This window comes from Rhinoderma darwinii, chromosome 1, assembly GCF_050947455.1.
Source record: "Rhinoderma darwinii isolate aRhiDar2 chromosome 1, aRhiDar2.hap1, whole genome shotgun sequence".
Taxonomy (NCBI): domain Eukaryota; kingdom Metazoa; phylum Chordata; class Amphibia; order Anura; family Rhinodermatidae; genus Rhinoderma; species Rhinoderma darwinii.
Genome location: NC_134687.1, coordinates 306,703,092 through 306,723,962, shown reverse-complemented (window position 1 = coordinate 306,723,962; position 20,871 = coordinate 306,703,092). Strand labels below are relative to the sequence as shown.

Here is a 20,871-nt window from a genome sequence, read left to right as displayed (position 1 = left end):
AGAGGACTTGGGTACCTGCCCGTGATGTTCACGCTGGGGTATTGATCAGGAGGTTCCACCTTCTCTTCCCCACTAAACCGGGTCCCCTTAGTAAGGGTCCGGTGGCCCCTCATAAAAGGGGGAGTACTGTTAGGGATCTGCCAGGTACTTCATCTAGGTATACTCCTGGGATTAATCAATCCACACCTGAGGCCAGACCTGTTCGACTGACACCATCTCCCACCAACCAGGGTGGCAGGCTCAGGAGTGGGAGAGCCTATCGCGGCCTGGTCTGTCGGAGTTAGCTCCGCCCCCTGTCCTTTATTACCTGCCCTGTTCTCTCCCTCAGTGCTTGTAATTCTTTTGGATTCCTGGCCCCACTGCTGCTTGCTCCAGCCTGCTTCTGCCGTGCTTCTGCCTTGCTGCAGTTCTGCTTGACCTGCTTTGCTTTGCCCCTGGCTTGCTTCTGTCTCCTTGCCCGCTTGGGTGTACTCACTTCGTCCTGGTCCTGACTGTCCGTTCGCCGCTCCGTTTCCTCGTGGCGTTCCGTGGCTACTGCCCCTTCCCTTGCATGTTCCCTGTTTGTTTTCCTGTGCACTTAGACAGCGTAGGGACCGCCACCCAGTTGTACCTCGTCGCCTAGGGCGGGTCGTTGCAAGTAGGCAGGGACAGGGCGGTGGGTAGATTAGGGCTCACTTTCCCTTCACCTCCTTCCGGCCATTACAATTTTAGGGGAAATAATATTTATATTAATTTTCACAGCCTAATTCTAATAAATTCTGCAAAAGACTTATGGGGTCTAAATGCTCACTATACCCCTAGATAGATTCCTTAAGTGGTGTAGTTTCCCAAATGGGGTCACTTTTGGGGTGTTTCCCAAATGGGGTCAATGGGGTCACTTTTGGGGTGTTTCCACTGTTTTGGCCTCTCAGGGGCTTTGCAAATGCGACATGACACCCGAAAACCATTTCAGCTAAATTTGAGCTCCAAAAGTCAAATAGCGCTCCTTCCCTTCTAAGCCCTGCTTATGGCATATTGCCGTAATCGGGAGAAATTGCTTTACAAATATTGGGGTGCTTTTTCTCCTTTAATTCCTGTAAAAAATTAAAAATTTCTACTTTTTTCAGAAAAAAAGTAGATTTTCATCTTCACATGCTAATGCCAATGAATCCTGCAAAAAAACCAGTTTGCTCAAAATGCTAACTATACCCCTAGAAAAATTCCTTGAGGGGTGTAGTCTCCAAAATGGGGTCACTTTTGGGGGGTTTCTACTGTTTTGGTCCCTCCAGTGCATTGCAAACGCGACATGGCACTGAAAGCTATTCCAGGAAAATTAGCGCTCCAAAAGACGCCCCTTCACTTCTGAGCCCTGCTGTGGGTCGAAATAGCAGTTTATTACCTCATATGGGGTATTGACGTAATCAGGAGAAATTGCTTTACAAATGTTGGGGTGCTTTTTCTCCTTTATTCCTTGCAAAAATTAAAAATATCTACGTTTTTCAGAAAAAAAGTAGATTTTCTTCTTCACAGACTAACTCAAATAAATTTAGCAAAAAAACTGTGCTGTCAAAATGTGAACTATTTCCCTAGATAAATTCCTTGAGTGGTGAAGTTTCCAAAACTGCAGAATCTGGGCAATAAATATTGAATTGCATTTCTCTGGTAAAACCCTAGAAAAAAATGTATTACAAATTAATTTTGGCAAACAAAATGAAATTTGTAAATTTCACCTCTACATTGATTTAATTCCTGTGAAAAGCCTAAAGGGTAAAAACACCTTCTGAATGCTTTTTTGAAGACTTTGAGGGCTGCAGTTTTCAAAATGGGGAGATTAATGGGGACTTTCTAATATACAAGGCCCTCAAGACCACTTCAAAACAAAACTGGTCCCTGAAAATATAGCCTTTTGAAAATATGAGAAATTGCTGCCAAAGTTCTAAGCCTTGTAACGTTGTAGAAAAATAAAAGGATGTTTAAAAAATGATGCAAACATAAAGTAGACATATGGGAAATGTGAAATAGTAACTATTCTGAGTAGTATTATTATCTGTCTTACAAGCAGATACTTAAAAATATAGAAAAATGCACATTTTTGCAAATTTTCTCAAAATTTCGGTGTTTTTCACAAATAAATATTGAATATATCGACCAGATTTTTTCACTAACATAAAGTACAATATTTCATGAGAAAACAATCTCAGAATCGCTTGGATAAGTAAAAGCATTCCGGAGTTATTACCACATAAAGTGACACATGTCAGATTTGAAAAAAATCGGCTTCATCCTTAACTGGTCGCCGACACAGGACGAGAATGCTCGCCCTGAGCGGCGAGTACTTGGCGCATTAGGACGAGCATTCTCGTCCTGTGTGACAGCCGTCTGTGCGTGCGATCGAGATCGGGGCAAAGGCTGTAATACACAGCCACAGCCCCGCTCTGACAGAGGAGAGGAGAAAAACATCTTCTCTCCGCCGTTAACCCCTTTGAATGCCGCAATGAAAGCTGATAGCGGCGTTCAAGGAGAGGGGACTGCACTTTGATCGCGTCACAGAAGATAACTGTGACGCGATCAAAGCCCACAACTCGTATGGCCTGATAGCCCAGGGTCCATTGAAGGACTCCAGGGCTGTCTGACCATATTCCCTGTTAGGCCATACGGAGGTATGCCCTAACAACTGCCTGTGTACGATCAGTACACAGGCTAATGTACTGGCATATAGATCTATCATTACAGTTACAAAATAAAAATCAAAATGATAAATCCCTTAATGGGATTTAAAAAAAAAAGTTAAATGAATGTAAAAAAAAATTATGATAAATAAATAAATAAAAAGTTAAAAAAATACACAGACACACGTTTTTTTTTAATAATAAATAGATTTTTAAAATATAAGTGCCAAAACATAAAAAATAATATAGACATATTTGGTATTTCCCCGACGGTAACAACCTAAACAACAAATGTATAACATTATTTATGATGATCGGTGTATGGTGTAAAAAAAAATATTAAAACTGCTGCGGAACTGCTTTTTTTCTGCATTTTCGCCAAAATAAAAATTTATAAAAATTAAACTATAATTTATTTGTACCAAAAAATGGTACCTACATAAAGTACAACTCGTCCTGTAACTATGTCGTACAAAAAATAAGAGTTATGAGCGTCGGGGTGCAAAGAGGGGAAATGTAAAAAAATTGCTCTGTCCTCAAGGCCAAAATTGGCCGTGTCCTTAAGGGGTTAAGGTCCCATTCACACCACATATGGGGTGTTCAGTTGAGATTATTGATTGGCATGTTTGTTTCTTTTTCTACCTCATAAAACATACTGTATATTCAACTACTGCGTCTGCCATTTGTTTTCATTTTTTTTTAAAACCAGTACCGAATGCAATTTTTGTGGTATTAAACGGCAGGGTACGTTTCTCAACAAGGTCATAAAACAGCATTCAGACGTTTACCCATCAAACGTATACCAAAAGGAAAAGCTTGGCATGACTTTGGTCGTAAGAAACTATGGGCACATCACAGTCAGTGGCGTAACTACCGCCGTAGCAGCAGTAGCGGCTGCTACGGGGCCCGTGGCATGAGGGGGCCCGTGTCGCACGCCGGCACGGGCCCCCACCATGGCCGCAGGCTCCGTTAGCAGCCGCTATGGCTACTACAACGGGACGCCACTGAACAGTACGGCAGAGCAGGGAGGTATCTCCCCGCTCTGCCATTAAACAAAAGACATGTATCCCCTCTCCACAGGATAGGGGATACATGTGTGATCGCTGGCAGCGATAAGGAGAACGGGGGACTGAAAGTCCCCAAGTTCTCCATCACAAACCTCAGACTTCCGGGGTCTGTGTCGGCAGCTCCGGAGAAATGAATGGAGCGCCGGTCACGCTTGTGCGCATGCGTGACCAGCGCTCCTTTCATTTTTAGTGAGCTGCCGACACAGACGCCGGAAGTCAGAGGTTAGTCATGGAGAACTTGGGGGACTTTCAGTCCCCCGTTCTCCCTATCAATGCCAGCCATCACACATGTATCCCCTATCCTGTGGATAGGGGATACATGTCTTTTATTAGGTCTGTAAAGTCTTTATCACACTGTAGGTCGCATTTTTTTGGGAGGGGGGACGCTGTATGGCGTTCCCTACAGGGGGGAACGCTGTATGGCGTTCCCTACAGGGGGGAGGCTGTATGGCGTTCCCTACAGGGGGGGGTGCTGTAGGGAACGCCATACATACTCCCTGTAGGTAACGCCATACAGTCCCCCCTGTAGATGGCGCCAGACAGCCCCCTCTGTAGATAACGCCATACAGCCCCCCCGTAGATAGCGCCATACAGCCCCCTCTGTAGATAGCGCCATACAGCCCCCTCTGTAGATAGCACCATACAGCCCCCTCTGTAGATAGCGCCATACAGCCCCCTCTGTAGATATCTACAAAGGGGGCTGTATGGCGTTATCTACAGGGGGGCTGTATGGCGTTATCAAAAGGGGGGTTTGTAAAAAAGGCACTATCTACAAGGGGGGGGTTGTGTGACACCCGGGGGAGAGGGGGCCCCAGTCAAAAGTTTGCTATGGGGCCCAGTCTTTCCTAGTTACGCCCCTGATCACAGTAATGTTAAGATAGGCTTTAATCACACATACAGGAGAGGATCACGTCAGGGAAATGCACAAAATGTTTCCTAAAGATTTTTTGGGGAAAGGTTTTCTGACTTTCCAGTGACAGGATCTTATGCCATTTTTGGCACTAAATATATAGCTTCCTCATGAAGCTGGAATAGGACCATCTGAATAAAGTCTTAAATTGCAAATGTTTGGTTTGATTTTACGTTTATGTGCTAACTATTTTTATCCATTTGTCTGGACATATCCATTCCGTTGTTCCTCAGTCACATGTTTTCTGCTCTCATAGAAATAGTCAAGATGTGCTAAATCTTGCATATAACCAATAAAATTATTCATACTTCTAATACTCTTATATGTGAACTTTTTTTCTTACTAACAACCTAAAACTATGATGTCATCAACCACTAATAGTCTTCATATAATAGTATAGAGGCTGTCACACGGGTTATGCTGAGAGATACATGAAGAGTGTGGCGCAAGTATCATAGCAATGTCCCATGTCTGCTATCTATCTGCACGGTAACATCCCCTTGTGTCCTTATTCAATGTCACCGTCTTGTCTGTCTTGTCACTGATCAATATGTGGTCGATATTATGTTAACAAAGGAGGCGCATTGTGTCTTGGAAAATGAACAAAAGCCTTCCTTCAAATAGCGAAAATACTTCTCATATTTTTTAGGCATATTATTGTAATGACGGGGGTGGGGAGACAGACAAGTGAGCCCTAATCTACCCACCACTCAGTCCCTGCCTACTTGCAACGACCCGCCCTAGGCGACAGGGTACAACTGGGCGACGGTCCCTACGCTCAATAAGTGCACGACAGACAAACAGACAAGGGTACACAGAGCTAGGGGGAGAAAGGGCAGTTGCCCACGGCAACACCGTGAGCAACAAGAGAAGTGAACAAGCCGAGTCAAACCAGGAGAGTACGAGGTGCCAAACGCAGAGCAGAAGAGTAGTAAACAAGCCGAGTCAAACCAGGAGTGTACGAGGTACCAAACAGGAGAGTAGTCAGCAAGCCGGGGTCAATAAGAAGCAAGGACAATGGTACAAGAAGCTGCAGCAGGGCCAGGAAACCAAACGAGAAGAATCACAAGCAAGGAGGAACAGGAAAGGCAGGTATAAATAGACAGAGGGCGGGAGCTAGCTCCGTCTGGCCAGGCTGTGATAGGCTCTCCCACTCCTAAGCCTGCCATCCTGAGTGGTGGAAGATGGAGTCAGTCTCACAGACATAGAAGCAGGTGCAGACTGATTATCTATGGGCGTTAACACAGAAGCTGTGCCTGGCAGATCCTTTACAATTATATAGGAATATGTGCAACCATACTTAGACCACATAACATTGAAAGAAAATGTATTTCTCTAGAATCTTTATGAAAGCTTGGGCCCTTCATTGGTTCCTCACTATTTTCTTTCTGTAACATCAGTTTAGATTTCAGTGCAGGATTCAGATTGTCCATTTTTTTGGAGAAGTTTCTCAGCGGACATCAGAGAAACTTTTGATCTGCCGTTAACTCCTTGAATGCCGCAATCAATGCTCATTGCAGCATTCAAAGGGAAAAAGTCAGGGGGACCCCCTTGATCGCATCACAGGGAATGCCTGTGACGCGACTGAGGTCGGGACCTTGTATGGGCAGAAAGCCCAGGGTCCATCGAAGAACTCCACAGCTGTGTGACCATACTTCCTTTTGTTAGGGCAACAGTATAATACCAAATAGCTGCCCCACACAGTAAATGCCGCTATAGCTGCCACCATACAGTATACTGCCCCATAGCTGCCACCATACAGTATACTGCCCCATAGATGCACCATATAGTATAAAGCCATCACAGATTCCCCCATACAGTATAATGCCCACACAGATGCCCCCATACAGTATATTGCCCACATAGATTCTCCCATGCAGTATAATGCCCATACAGATGCACCAATGCTGTATAATGCCCAAACATATTTCCCCATACAGCATAATGCCCCATAGCTGCCCCCATGCAGCATAATGCCCCCATAGCTGCCCTAAACAGTATAATGCCCCCATACAGTACAATGCCCACACACAGATGCCCCCATAGAATATAATGCCCCCATAGCTGCCCCATACAGCTTAATGCCCCAAAGCTGCCCCATACAGCATAATGCCCCCCAGCTGTCTTTATACAGTATAATGCCCCCTTAGCTGCCCCTAGTGCCCATGTAGATAGCACCACAGTGTACCTTGTAGATAGTGCTCCTATATAGTGCCACATCATCCATGTAGATAGCGCCACCCCCCTGTAGATAGCATGGGACTCCCTCTAGGAGCGTAATCCCCAGCCACAGCATAGGCCGGGGATCCTGCTTCTAGAGGGAAGCCCTGATGTCACTGCCCATATATGGACAGTAGCTACTCCATGAGCAGAATCCCCGTTGCCAACTCTGGTCGAGATTCCGCTCCAGGGAGCCCCTGACGTCAATGTCCATCTATTGACAGTGGCATCAGGGGTTTCCTCTAGGAGCGGAATCCCCGGCCAGGAGCTCCCTCTGCTCTGAACTAATTCTGAAGCAGGGAGCTGATAGTTCCCTGCTTCAGAATTGGGTTCAACTGTATCTGCGTCCTGAGTACGCAGATACAGTTGACAGCGGGACATACCGCCAGCCGCCCAGGACAGCAGGACACCACCCGGTATCCGGGACGGTTGGGAGCTATGTATATAAACCCTATAGGTTTATGAATAAGGCGCAGCATGTTTGTTATGTACGTTGTGCTCTTTTGACTATTCCCCCAAAATTTTTTAGCTGGAGCTGGAAAATTACCAAAATATGTCCAAAATTCAGAAACTGAGCCCTTAGCACTGCAAGTGTGTAGATGAGGACAAAACGCGGTGCTATTTCCCGCCTGAAATTATGTGGTTCTGCTGCCATCTGCTGGATGGATGTAGCGTTAACCAAGAATGCCGAAGAATTGTCATACGTAACTCATTCATTCTGGACTCGAGGCTTGGAATGCAAAGCTTGCTGCTTTACGGGTCACAATATGGACTAGCATTCCATGCTTTACGACATTGGCATGTAGTACCACGTTGTTTACGGCAACATGGTGGAAACAGTGCTATGTTCTGGGATTGTGAGCAGGTAAAACTTTCTACGTTTAAATTCTATTACTTTAGAATTTATAAGCCACAAGTGCAGTGCTGCGTTTTTACTTGCCAAACACACACAGCATCAGTTACCCACTTTCCAACTACTAGAGATTACGGCATATTAGTCACCAGTCTCACTCTGAGAGGTGCAGCTATCACAAAAAGGGATCGATCGCTCAGAGTTGGTGGTCAAATTGGTTCGAAGCTCTGTCCCTCTTATGCTTCAGGGAAATAAAACACAGGGTGAACTCTGATCTCTGTCACGTAATGGTCACACGAAATGCACCATCACAGCAATCGCAGTAAAACTGCACGTGACACTGCCTTGTGTGAATGTACCCTCTATATTTAGTGGTTATAGATACGGTTTTTATTGTATGCAAACTTCGGACTCCGTTTGCAGAAAACCCACAAGCAGTGAGATGCACCACAAAAAAACCAGAGTAAAACTCACTTGTGGTTTATGATGCAGTTATACACCAATTGCTGTTTTTACATCTGTTGAGTTTCTGAATTTGCTGCAGTCCTCTGCTGCATACCGACCAGCTGCGGGTCCTCAAATCTATTGGGAATCAGAGGAGTACTATTGTTAGTGTGCGTTGTCAGCCCTAAAAAAGGCTCCTGCCAATACACCTTAAAGGGGTTCTCCACTTTGGATAACCCCCACTTGTCAGAACGGTCCCTTGACAATAAGATGATCACAAAGTGTTCTTCTGCAGGGTCCCCAGTGGTCAGCTGTAATTTTTGTGGGGAACATGGCAGTAAGTGTTAGGGTATGTTCACACAGAGTGTTTTCGGCCGTTTTTCGGGCTGTAAGCGACCGAAAACATCTGCCCATTGAAATCAGTGGGAAAAACGGCCTTCTGTTCCGATGGGTCGTTTTTTTTTAACGCGACTGTTTTTCAAAAAGGCAGCGTAAAAAACGGCCACAAAAAAAAAGTGCAGGACACTTCTTGGGACGTTTTTGGAGCTGTTTTTCATAGGTTCACACTGAGTTTTTTGACGCGGAAACTGCGCCGCAAAATGCGCCAAAAAACAGCCGAAAATGCCTCCCATTGATTTCAATGGGAGGCAGAGGCGTTTTTTTCCCGCGAGCGGAAAAACCGGCTCGTGGGAAAAAGGGACATGCCCTATCTTCGGGCGTTTATGCCTCTAACCTTCCATTGACATCAATGGGAGGCAGAGAAAGCGTATGTCGCTGTGTTTTATGCCCGCAGCGCTCAATGGCCGCGGGCGAAAAACGCTGCGAAAATCGGCGTGCAGGGAGAGGAAAATCTGCCTCAAACTTCCAAACGGAATTTTGAGGCAGATTTTCCTCCTGCAAAAAACTCTGTGTGAACTCACCCAATAGACTCTATTGAAAAAAGCTCCAAAAACGGCCATAACAAACGCTGCGAAAATCGCAAGTGGCCTTAAAAAACTTCTGAAAATCAGGAGCTGTTTTCCCTTGAAAACAGCTTCGTATTTTGAGAAGTTTTTTGTTAAGCGTGTGCACATATCTTTAGGGTATGTTCACACACGCAAACTCAAAAACGTCTGCTTGCATTTTGGACCTTAATGACCAAGCTATTTTTTACGTTTTTCCATTGTCACATTCCAAGAGCTATAACTTTTTTATTTTTGCGTCGACATAGCTGTATAAGGTCTTGTTTTTTGCGGGACAAGTTGTACTTTTTAATAGCACCATTTTGGGGTACATATAATTTATTCATTAACTTTTATTAACTGTTTTTTTGGGGGGGGATAGAAGAAAACCTGAAATTTCACTACTTTTTTTTGCGCCCCAAATCTACTTCGTTTACCGTGTGGTATAAATAACACAATAACTTTATTCAGCGGGTTGTTACGATTGCAACGATACCAAATTTGTATAGATTTTGTATGTTTTACTACTTTTACACAGTAAAAACGCTTTTTTTTTTCAAAATTATTTGTTCTTGCGTCTCCATATTTGAAGTCATAACTATTTTATTGTTCCGCCGATGTAGTTGTATGAGGGTTTTTTTGTTGCGGGACGACTAGTTTTTATTGGTACGAGTAGATGCGACTTTTTGATCACGTTTAATCACAGTCAGTATTATCAGAAAACAGCAATTTTTCCATTGTTTTTTATTTTATTTTTTATAGCGTTCACCGTGTGTGATCCATGTGTGATACAGCCATTGCCACGCTCCTGAGAAGTGCGTGCGTGGTCAGCATGATGTGATGCGACCAATGCTGTACTAATGAGCGGCGCTACAGAAGACAGAACATGGCGAGTGCACTACTAAACACCTCCATGTTCTGTCTTCAGTGCCTGAACCGCCGCTCATTAGTGCAGCGCCGGCCGCATCACCACATTCTGACCGTGCGCGCGCCCTAACTGTCAGGAGCAGGGCAATGGCTATATTACGCAGCCTCAGCCCTGATCTAACGGCGGAGATCAGAGAAACCTCTCATCTCTGCCGCTATTCCCCTGAATGCTGCGATCAAAGTCGACCACATAATTCAAGGGGAAAATGAGAGGGTCCCCAAGGAATCCCTGTGACATAATCGAAGGACATACCATATATGGGCAGACCGCCCAGGGTCTATTGAAGGACCCCAGGTCTATCTTACCATATTTCCTGTTAGGGCATACTTAGGTATGTCCTAACAACTGCCTGTGTACTATCAGTACACAGGCTAATGTACTGGCATATAGATATATACCAGTACATTACAGTTTAAAAATAAAAACGTAAAAAAAAATACACTGATTTTTTTACAATAAACATTAAAATAAGTCTCAATACATAAAATATACACATTCGGTATCGTCACTTTTAAGAACAAATCTATAGTATCATTTATAATGTTTATTTATTTATTTCAGTTAATTATATAGCGCCAACATATTACGCAGCGCTGTACAGAGGTCGTCTTTTCCTGTCCCCATTGGGGTTCCCTATCTAAATTCCCTATTGGTATGTTTTCGGGGTGTGGGAGGAAACCGGAGTACCCGGAGGAAACCCACGCAAACACAGGGAGAACATACAAACTCCATGCAGATGTTGTCCTTGGTTGGATTTGAACCCAGGATCTCAGCGCTGCAAGGCAATAGTGCTAACCACTGAGATGTTTCCGCTGTTATAAAATAAAAACTGGTTTATTTAACTTATTAACCCCTTAATGACCGGGCCTGAAAACACCTTAATGACCATCTAAATATTTCCGTTTTTGTCTCTGCTTTCAGCAGCCATAACTTTTTTTATTTTTTCATTGACGTGGCCGTATGAGGGCTTGTTTTATGCGAGAGAAACACGGTCATGTAGATACCTAATATGTGTAGGGGCAACAAAATGTATTTTATTAAAAATACTGACTTTTTTTGGGACTTTTTTTTATTTATTTATTTTTTTGGTTACTTTTTTTTTAATCCCATTGGATAACTTTATTTATAACTTTAATTTTTACTAATGTATTTGCATCCTCCTGTATGGTAATACATTACACGGGTGTCACTATGAAACAGGCTGCTGTTAGGGCAGCACATAGTGTGCCTGAACTGCAGGCAAACGGAACAGACAGCCCTGGGGTCCTTTGTAGGTCCCCAGGGCTGACTGCAGAGGGATTCCCCGGTGTTTGATCGCATCACCGGAACGCTGGTGATGCGATCAAAGGGGAATTCCCTTTGATCATGCCAATCAAAGGGTTAAACAGCTGAGGTCCGAATGTTTTCCGACCCCAGCTGTGTTGAGGAGGTTGCTCTGAGATCAGGAGCTGTTAGTTACAGCTCCTGCTTAGAGGATGAGCGCTCACAGGAGCGCTCTTCAGCCTCCTCTACAGCGACACCAAAAGACGTCGTTGTAGGCTCGGGACCTGCACCGCCTGCCGTCAAAAGACAGTGGGCGGTCATTAAGGAGTTAATGTGAGGCACGAGGTGTTATGAATTTTGAACTCCATGTGCTTCACATTAATAGTAATTAACCCAATCATGTACCTCACACATTAACCCAATGTTGTCCATTATGACTGAGAAACATTATGGGGTTAGTTACTATTAATGTGAGGCACATTCAAAATTCATAACACCACGCGCCTCACACCAGAAAATGGAAGAACTTATTTTTTGTTTTGTTATTGTTGGCAAAGTATCGTTTTGGTATCGCAATACTGCACAAAGTATCGGTATCGAAGTCCAAATTCTGGTATCGTTACAACCCTATTACACAGTTTCCATTGATATCAAAGGGCTGTCTGTGTAATACAGGACCGGTCCTCCAGAATGAGACGCTCTTTGTAACCACTCTCCCCTCTGGCCAAGAAATGAAAATCCTGAACAGAGGAACCCCCCTCTATTAACTCGGAATTCCCTAATACGGTATATGAACATGTTTTTTTTATATACTAGACAACCCCATAGAAAGCCTGGAGAGTGCCAACCATGGGTCTAATGAAAAATAATTGGATCCGTTAGCGATACTCTCTGGGCGTCGTATAGCTGCCACAGCAATAGTACCACCCAGCGTAAGGGAGCATCGCTCCACGCCCGTTCTAAGTTCGGGTGGGACAGTATAACTGGATTGACTTTACCATTTACCAGTATAGGAACCCACACTTAGACCAATGTATGGGTATACACATGGTTTAGACCAGTGATTATTTTCTCAGCCTCCATGTACTTGGACCACACTATATTGGTAGCCAATAGTTGGGCTTTCTATTTAATTGAAATATGCAGGCAAAAAATACACTTGTGTACTGCCCTATTGAATAGTATTGATTCCATTTCTAGGAGTTTCTCAAAATACTTAAAGGGAAGGTGTCACGAAATTATTTTTTTTATATGTTATTGCTTTTATTATGTCATTAACCCCTTCCTGACATTTGCTCTAAATGTACGTCATGGAAAGCATTGACTTCCCGCAAAATGCCGTATATTTACGGCAAATGTTTGGCACCGGTTCAGAAGCTGAGCCGGTGCCATCATCGTCGGATCTCAGCTGTATCTTACAGCTGACATCCGACTGTAATGGCGGGGACCGAAATTAGCTTAGATCCCCGCCATTAACCCCTTAAGTGCAGCACTCAAACGCGATCGCTGCACTTAAGGTGTTTGCAGCTCATCGGAACCCCAGCAATGAAATTGCCGGGGTTCCGGTGGCTGCAATGGCAACCGGAGGCCTAATACTGGCCTCCCGGTCTGCCTAGCACCGAAGCCGGTCAAGCTCCGCCCGGCGGCGGAGCCTGATCGGCTTCCGTAGCTGCCGGCAAGATGGCGCCGGGTCAGGAGCTGATCCGGCGTCATCAGAGGTGGAAGTCAGCTGTACTGTACAGCTGACATCCACCTGTAACGGCAGGAACCGGAGCTAGCTCCGATCCCTGCCATTAACCCCTTCGATGCAGCAATCGAAAGCGATTGCTGCATCGTAGCGGTTACTAGCAGATCGCCAGCCCTGACAGCCTTGGTAAATGCATTGAGGGGTGTAGTTTCCAAAATGGGGTCACTTCTGGGGGGTTTCCACTGTTTTGGGCCCACAGGCGCCCAGAAACCAATCCAGCAACATCTGCACTCCAAATGGCGGTCCTTCCCTTCTGAGCCCTGCCGTTTGCCCAAACAGCAGTTTATGACAACATATGGGGTATTGCCGTACTCGGGAGAAATTGCTTTACAAATGTTGGTTTCTTTTTTTCCTTTATTTGTTGAGAAAATGAAAAAATTTGCGCTAAAACTACGTCTTATTGAAGAAAAAGGATTGTTTTTATTTTCACTGCCCAATTCTAATAAGTTCTATGAAACATCTGTGGGGTCAAAACGCTCACTACACCCCTAGATGAATTCCTCAAGAGGTGTAGCTTCCTAAATGGAGTAACTTTTTGGGCGTTTTCATTGTTTTGTCCCCTCAGGGGCTTTGCAAATGTGACATGGCCTCCGCAAATCATTTCTGCTAAATGTGATCTCCAAAAGCCAAATAGCGCTCTTTCCCTTCTAAGCCTCGCCATGTGTTCAAACAGCCACATGTGGGGGTATTGTTTTACTCGGCAGAAATTGCTTTACAAATTTTACATAGCTTTTTCTCCTTCAGTCCTTGTGGAAATGATAAAAAATTAGCTAAACCTACATTTTCTTTGAAAAAATTTACATTTTAATTTTCACGTCCTACTTCCAATAATTTCTGTAAAAAACCTGTGCCGTCAAAATGCTCACTACACCCCTAGATAATTTCCTTGAGGTGTGTAGTTTCCCAGATGGGGTCACTTTTGGGGGATTTTCACTGTTTTGGCACCGCAAGAGCCCTTCAAACCTGACATGGTTCCTAAAATATATTCTAACAATAATAAGGCCCCAAAATCCACTAGGTGCTCCTTTGCTTCTGAGGCCGGTGCTTCAGTCCAGTAGCACGCTAGAGCCACATGTGGGATATTTCCTAAAACTGCAGAACCTGGGCAACAAATATTGAGTTGCATTTCTCTGGTAAAACCTTCTGTGTTATAAAAAAAATTGTATTAAAAATTTATTTCTGCAAAAAAATATGAAATTTGTAAATTTCACCTCTACTTTGCTTTAATTCCTGTGAAATGTGTAAAGGGTTGACATTTTCTAAATGCTGTTTTGAATACTTTGAGGGGTGACGTTTTTAAAATGGGGTGACTTTTTGGGGGTTTCTAATATATAAGGCCCTCAAAGCAACTTCACAACTGAACTGGCCCCTGTAAAAATAGCCTTTTGAAATTTTCTTGAAAATGTGAGAAATTGCTGCTAAAGTTCTAAGCCTTGTGAGGTCATAGAAAAATAAAAGGATGTTCAAAAAACGATGCCAATCTAAAGTAGACATATGGGGGATGTTAATTAGCAAGAATTTTGTGTATTATAACTGCCTGTCTTACAAGCAGATACATTTAAATTGAGAAAAATGCAAATTTTTGCAATTTTTCGCTACATTTTGGTGTTTTTCAGAATTAAATACTGAACATATTGAGCTAATTTTGCCAGTAACTTAAAGTGCAATGTGTCACGAGAAAACAATCTCAGAATCGCTTGGATAGATGAAAGCATTCCGTAGTTATTACCACATAAAGTGAAACATGTCAGATTTGAAAAATGAGGCTCTGTCAGGAAGGTCAAAAGTGGCCAAAGAGGGAAGGGGTTAAAATAAATTTTATTTGTGTTTTTGTGTTATACTTTTTTCTTTTTTCTTTCTTTTACTTCTCTATGGGGGCTGCCATTTTTTTTTCATCTCTGTATGTGTCGATTAACGACACATACAGAGATGGAATACGGCACATACATCCCCATAGAAAATGCGAACGGGAGCCGTTCCATTCACTATAGTGTACGCCGTCTGTATGGGAACGGCACATGCGCCGCTCCCACACAGTCCAAAAGGAAGGTCTTTGGCAGAGCCACATCCGGCGCCATTTTCATGCGGACCGGAAGCCGCGGCTGGAGAGTAAGATGACTACTTCCGGTCGCGGCTTCCGTCCATATGTTCAGAAGCAAGGACTAGGAGCGGAGGGAGCCGCGGCAGGAGCAGGTAAGTTATGTTTGTGTATGTGATGTGTGTGTATGTTCGTGTTATACTGTGTGATTACCACTGTATCTAATCCTCCTACACTGTGCATTCGCTCAAAAAATGGCGGCACACAGTGTAGGAGGTTTGAACATTCAACCCCCTCCTTTCTCCTGGCACTAGCCAGGAGAAAGGAGGGGGGATTGTTTGAGCACACTAGAGCGAGTGTGTCTTCTCCAATTTTGCAGCATAAAGCAATGAGGTTGCTTTACCACATGCCAATGCTGCAATTTTGGGAATTGCTCCCTCTAGTGACCAGCACATGGAAATGTTGTAAATTAGAATCTATTATATTTCCTGACTTGTGAAAAAGTTTAAAAAAATTAGAACAATGTGTAATCATTTATATACTAACTGTTTAACTAAACAGCGACACATTCCCTTTAAAAATATATAATAATAATGTTTGTGTAAATCAGACGTTGTGCCATGTTCACCCCTCTCCTATACTAGCTTGTCAAATTATTAAATTGATAATCATATTAAAGCTTTTATTGCTGTGCGTGCAAAATGTGTTTTCTGCATTGTTTGTGATATATTGCTCTTACTAAGCTGACTTTATTATACATCCTTGCCTTTTATATTCATTGTATACTCAGTCAGGTAAAGGTCCTTTTACACGGCTGTCTCGTTGATCGGCGCTTGTTTGCTCCTTTTACAAGAAGTAATGATTAATTATGTATGGGGACCAGCGATTGTTACTAAGTTTCCATAATATCAGCAGCACGTCTCCCTGTTTACACAGGGAGACGTGCTGCAGACCAGCGACCGTTTTGTTGGCCGCATAAACGAGCAGATTGTTTGCCCAATCATTGGCCCATGTAGAAGGGTCTTTAGAAAACAAAGGAAGCAGCAATAATAGTGGGGATATTTGGTAATAATGTTCTTATTGCATTGCTTCCTACAGAGTCAGTTCAGTTCTTCAGCGGGATGTTAAACAGTTTGGCAAACAGTTCCTCTTTGACCATAAGGAAGAAACGTGCTGGAATTCTGATCAGGTACAGTCACGTCAGATGGTGTTTGGTTTAGTAGCAAGTAGACCCAGGCTACATGGCGCATGCAGTGTCCTATGGCATCCAGTCATGTGGTAAATGCAACTTCACTAGTAATTTTTGTGCCGTATGCCATTTGAAACCCATAGACATCAATAGGAGTTGCCAATGTTGCATGATAGTAGTGTAGGAAAATGTCTATTAACGACATCTCTGCACAGCATGTTGTCTGTAAGGCTAAGTTCACACTACCATCAGTATAAGTTTATCTCTCTTCCGTCAGAGGACGAAAGAATGGCAAGATTTAACAGAAAGCAACGGTTCCGTTAGAACTACCATTGATTTCAACAGTAATTCTTACTTTTCAGTTGCTTTCCGTTTGTCACCGTTCGCTAGGTTTCCGTTTTTCTTTTAACGAAAGCAAAAGTGCAGTCTGCAGAACTTTTGTTTCTGTGAACAAAAACGGAAACCTAGCGAACAGAGGCAAACGGAAAGCAACTGAAACAAAAGAATTACCATTGAAATCAATGGTAATTCTAACGGAACCGTTGCGTTTAATCTTTCGATCCTCTTTTCCTCTGACGGAAGAGAGGTAAATGTATACTTACGGTAGTGTGAAAGAAGCCTAAGCCATTTTGTCACGCTAAAGGGAGGCTAAGGCTTTATTCACACGACCAGGTGTCAAATCGGCCGTGAAAAATTGGCAGTTTTTCAAGGCCGATTTGCACCTGTGCAGGACCAGTTTTCAAGGATCCCTCATAGACTTGATTCTTACGAGGAATCCGGGGACATGTCCTATTTTTTTCCTGGGCCGTTCACATGGTCCGTTATACAAAAAACAGCCGTGTGAATAGCCCCATAGATATGCATTGATTTTAATGCAGCCGCGTGACGGCTGATTATCCCTATCGTCTGAATAGGGCCTTACTGTAGTGTAATAGAAGTGGACAATAAATGGTGTATCCAGCACTCTGTATATAAAAAAAATATGATGGCTTTATTCGGTCATTTTAAAACAGAAAACGTAAAACTAGACTCCCGGGACCACGCTTACGCATTTCAGACCGCTAGGGTCCTTAGTCATAGCTAACTAAGGACCCTAGCGGTCTGAAATGCGTAAGCGTGGTCCCGGGAGTCTTATTTTAAGTTTTCTGGTTTAAAATGACCGATTAAAGCCATAATTTTTTATATACAGAGTGCTGGATACACCATTTATTGTCCACTTTTATTGCCTTGTATACATGCAGTCGACTCAGGATTCCTTTGGGAGTATTTTCAAGCACCTGCAACATTTGGACGTGGAATCAATCCATTATATGAACTAACGCAGTGGAAACGCGGTGAGCGAACTGTTTGTAATAAAAAAAAAAAATTATATTCCTTACTGTAGTGTCCTTAAATAGGATTACTGATATTAGTAGTAGGGCATTCGGAGATTCCCCTGATTTTAGGGAACCCTTCTAATGAAACGGGATTGCTAAAAGCGAACACCCCTTTTAATGAAGTTAGTGATCACGGAGACCTGAATAGCAGTGTCAGTGGTGTACATATCTCGAGCAGTAATGAAATGTGCATTTTGCCCTAGGGATCATCTCAATGGATTACGCTGGAATTCCCACACAAAGTCTTCGTATCAGAAATCCACATCCAGTTCCAAGGTGGCTTTTCCAGCAGGAGCTGCATACTAGAAGGTAATTTACATTATGGTTTCTGTGACATACAGTAAGCGATTTTCCTAAATGTAAAGCAAGTTGTGATACATATAGCAGGATTGATCCGGGACAAAAGGAGGAATTATTTTTTCATTGGCTATTTTCATTTGCAGGATGCCTTAAAGAAGGTGAATTGGTGAAAATTGCAGAATTTTACCCAGAAGATAACAATGCCCTTCAGATATCCTTTGTAGCAGGGTAATCATTTTACACCCAGCCTTTCAATTAAAGAGGCTCTGTTACCACATTATAAGTGGCCTATCTTGTACATAATATGATCGGCGCTGTAATGTAGATTACAGAAGTGTTTTTTATTTAGAAAAACGATCATTTTTGACGGAGTTATGACCTATTTTAGCTTTATGCTAATTACTTTCTTAATGGACAACTGGGCGTGTTTTACTTTTTGACCAAGTGGGCGTTGTGGAGAGAAGTGTATGACGCTGACCAATCGGCGTTCTACGCTTCTCTCCATTCATTTTCACAGCACATAGTGATATAGCTAGATCACTGTGTGCAGCCACATGCACACACATTAATGTTACTCAAGTGTCCTACCAGCCAGGACGTGATGTCTATTCAGAATCCTGACACTTCGGTAACGTTCGTGTGAGATTTACAACATGGCAAGCGTAATCTCGCGAGATTACCCTGTAAATTGTCATTTAAAACGAGATTACGCTTGCCTTGCTGTAAATCTCACACAAACGTTACCGAAGTGTCTATTCAGAATCCTGACAATGTCCTGGCTGGTAGTGATGTCTATTCACTGTCAGGACACTTCAGTAACGTTAATATGTGAGTAAGTGACTGCACATAGTGCTCTAGCTAGATCACTATGTGCTGTGAAAATGAATGGAGAGAAGTGTATGACGCTGATTGGTCACTGATTGGTCAGCGTCATACACTCCTCTGTACAACGCCCACTTGGCCATATAGTAAAACACGCCCAGTTGGTCATTAAGAAAGTCATTAGCATAAAGCTAATATAGGTCAAAAATGATTGTTTGTCTAAATAAAAAACACTGTTGTAATCTACATTACAGCGCCGATCACATCATGCACAAGATATGGCACTTATAATGTGGTGACAGAGCCTCTTTAACAAATACTGCCTTGACATTTATCTTTATTCAGATTATTACCGTATGTCGTTTGTCTCCTTCAGAATGGTTTTGACTTTATTTGCACTTTGAGGCATGAGAATCTTGAGTATCGTCTGCTGAAGACCCAACGTATTCTGCAGGTAGAACTGAATGGCAGATCTTGGTCCTTGTGTTCCTTTTGCAATGGCACTGTCCTTCTTTAGCCTCTGCTGATATCTAGTATTAGGCACCCAGCAAGATCTAGGGGAAAGGCCTGTGACTGCCACTTCTCCTGTGTGAAAAGGGGTAAGCAGCAGTCTTGACGTAATGTCAGTTAGACCTAGTTCACACTGAATTTTTTGATTGGCAGAATAAATCAGCCTCAAAATCCTTTAGGACTTTTAATTGCCAGCGTTTTTATACGCTTTTGTTTTTCGTGTTTTTTCGCAGCATTTTTAGCCCGCAGCTGTTGAATTTAATGCAGAAGCCGCGAGAATTTTTCTTCTGCTTCCCATTGACATCAATGTGAGGGCAGAGGCTGAAACCGCTCGAAGAAAGAGCATGCCCCATTTTTTTTTCCCCTGCAATCGACCAAAAGCCGCCCGGGAAAAGAAAACTTACGTTTCTGCGCCAAAAAACTCCATGTGTACTGACCCTTATAGTTTACTATAGTAAGAGATGTAACTAAGCATATCGATACTGCTCAACTAAAATCTCAGGACTGACTTATCTATTCTGGAATTTGATAAATTTTTACCTTTTGGTAACCCATCTCTATTTTGTGTAGGCTACCGGTTATAGGCCTCCATTAAAATGAATATCCCTAGTCTTCTGGTGGCCCGGATGTCATTAAACGTAGCTGCTACGAACAGCCAAGAGTTCAGCAAGTGTGCTAGGAGCACGATGTCCACATAACTGATATGGGAGGGGAAAGGGGAAATTGGCTTGTTCGGCTGACCTTTATCTAATGTACATGGCTAGCTTCATAGATGTCACTTCTTATCATGTTTACATCAGTAACTGAGAACAGTAAATGAGTTTCCCTTCTGTCTTTTGGTTTTCACCAAGAATGGATCCCAGCAGAGAACACCTTCCTTTTTGGAATGGAAAACAAAGGTCTCTGAAATTAGCCCTTAGATGTTAGATAACTTTCCCTTATAAGTAGCACCTCCAGTATTCTATTTACTTTGTGTTCTTGGGTCATGTATTCTTCCCTAACTTCTATTCTGCACAAATTTGATTTTCCAGAGCAGGATGCTGAAAAGCTACGTCTATGCTTCCCAAACAGTACGGATTTTTTTGGGAGGATTGTAGTTTACCACCTTGATTTGCTAGGCCACACGAACTGACACTGCAGTACAGTGAATCGATTGGAGCAAAAACAAGTTTCATTCCGTGTTGATGAACCTAAGTGTCCAACCAACCGAGCCATACATCAACGCCATGTAAATTGGGATTATCAAGAGTACAATGAACAGTTATAATGAAATGTGCTACATCTAACCATAAAGACCGTATGAAGTGTCTACTGAACTTTTCCAGAAGCAAGTGAGAACCACGTACGTTCAAGGCTCTAACTCCCAAATATAAACATTGTCTGTTGCTGAAGAATTACCTTGATATTCCCAGTGACAACAGGCTACGTTTTACTGCCAAGTCTTTCACTTGCTGTTCTAACATTTCTTCATCTTCAAAATATGGCTTAAGTTACAAGTTGACAACAACGTCATTTTATTATTAAAATGAACCAAAACAATGTTTACATTAAAATTACCGAAAAGATTTATGGGAGTTTCCATGTTTTTTTATTACAGGGTTTGAGAGGTTATGTG

General features: G+C 42.9%; 1 protein-coding gene across 1 annotated transcript; it reads left to right on the top strand.

Annotated features, from left to right (window-relative positions):
* The first annotated feature begins 7,620 nt into the window (after window positions 1-7,620).
* Window positions 7,621-20,823, top strand: NR2C2AP (nuclear receptor 2C2 associated protein). Its single transcript, XM_075825484.1, has 5 exons — window positions 7,621-7,710; window positions 16,158-16,248; window positions 17,828-17,933; window positions 18,068-18,136; window positions 20,273-20,823. The coding sequence occupies exons 1-5, from the start codon at window positions 7,673-7,675 to the stop codon at window positions 20,386-20,388; spliced, it is 420 nt and encodes a 139-aa protein (XP_075681599.1). The 5' UTR covers window positions 7,621-7,672; the 3' UTR covers window positions 20,389-20,823.
* Window positions 20,824-20,871: the final 48 nt, after the last annotated feature.

What these genes read in the sequence shown, in the direction of transcription:
- NR2C2AP (XM_075825484.1), top strand. Translation starts at nt 7,673, where the DNA reads ATGGTGGAAACAGTGCTATGTTCTGGGATTGTGAGCAG. An exon ending in TGTTCTGGGATTGTGAGCAG is followed by an intron (nt 7,711 to 16,157) that starts GTAAAACTTTCT and finishes TGCTTCCTACAG; the next exon opens with AGTCAGTTCAGTTCTTCAGC. An exon ending in AGATAACAATGCCCTTCAGA is followed by an intron (nt 18,137 to 20,272) that starts TATCCTTTGTAG and finishes CTATTCTGCACA; the next exon opens with AATTTGATTTTCCAGAGCAG.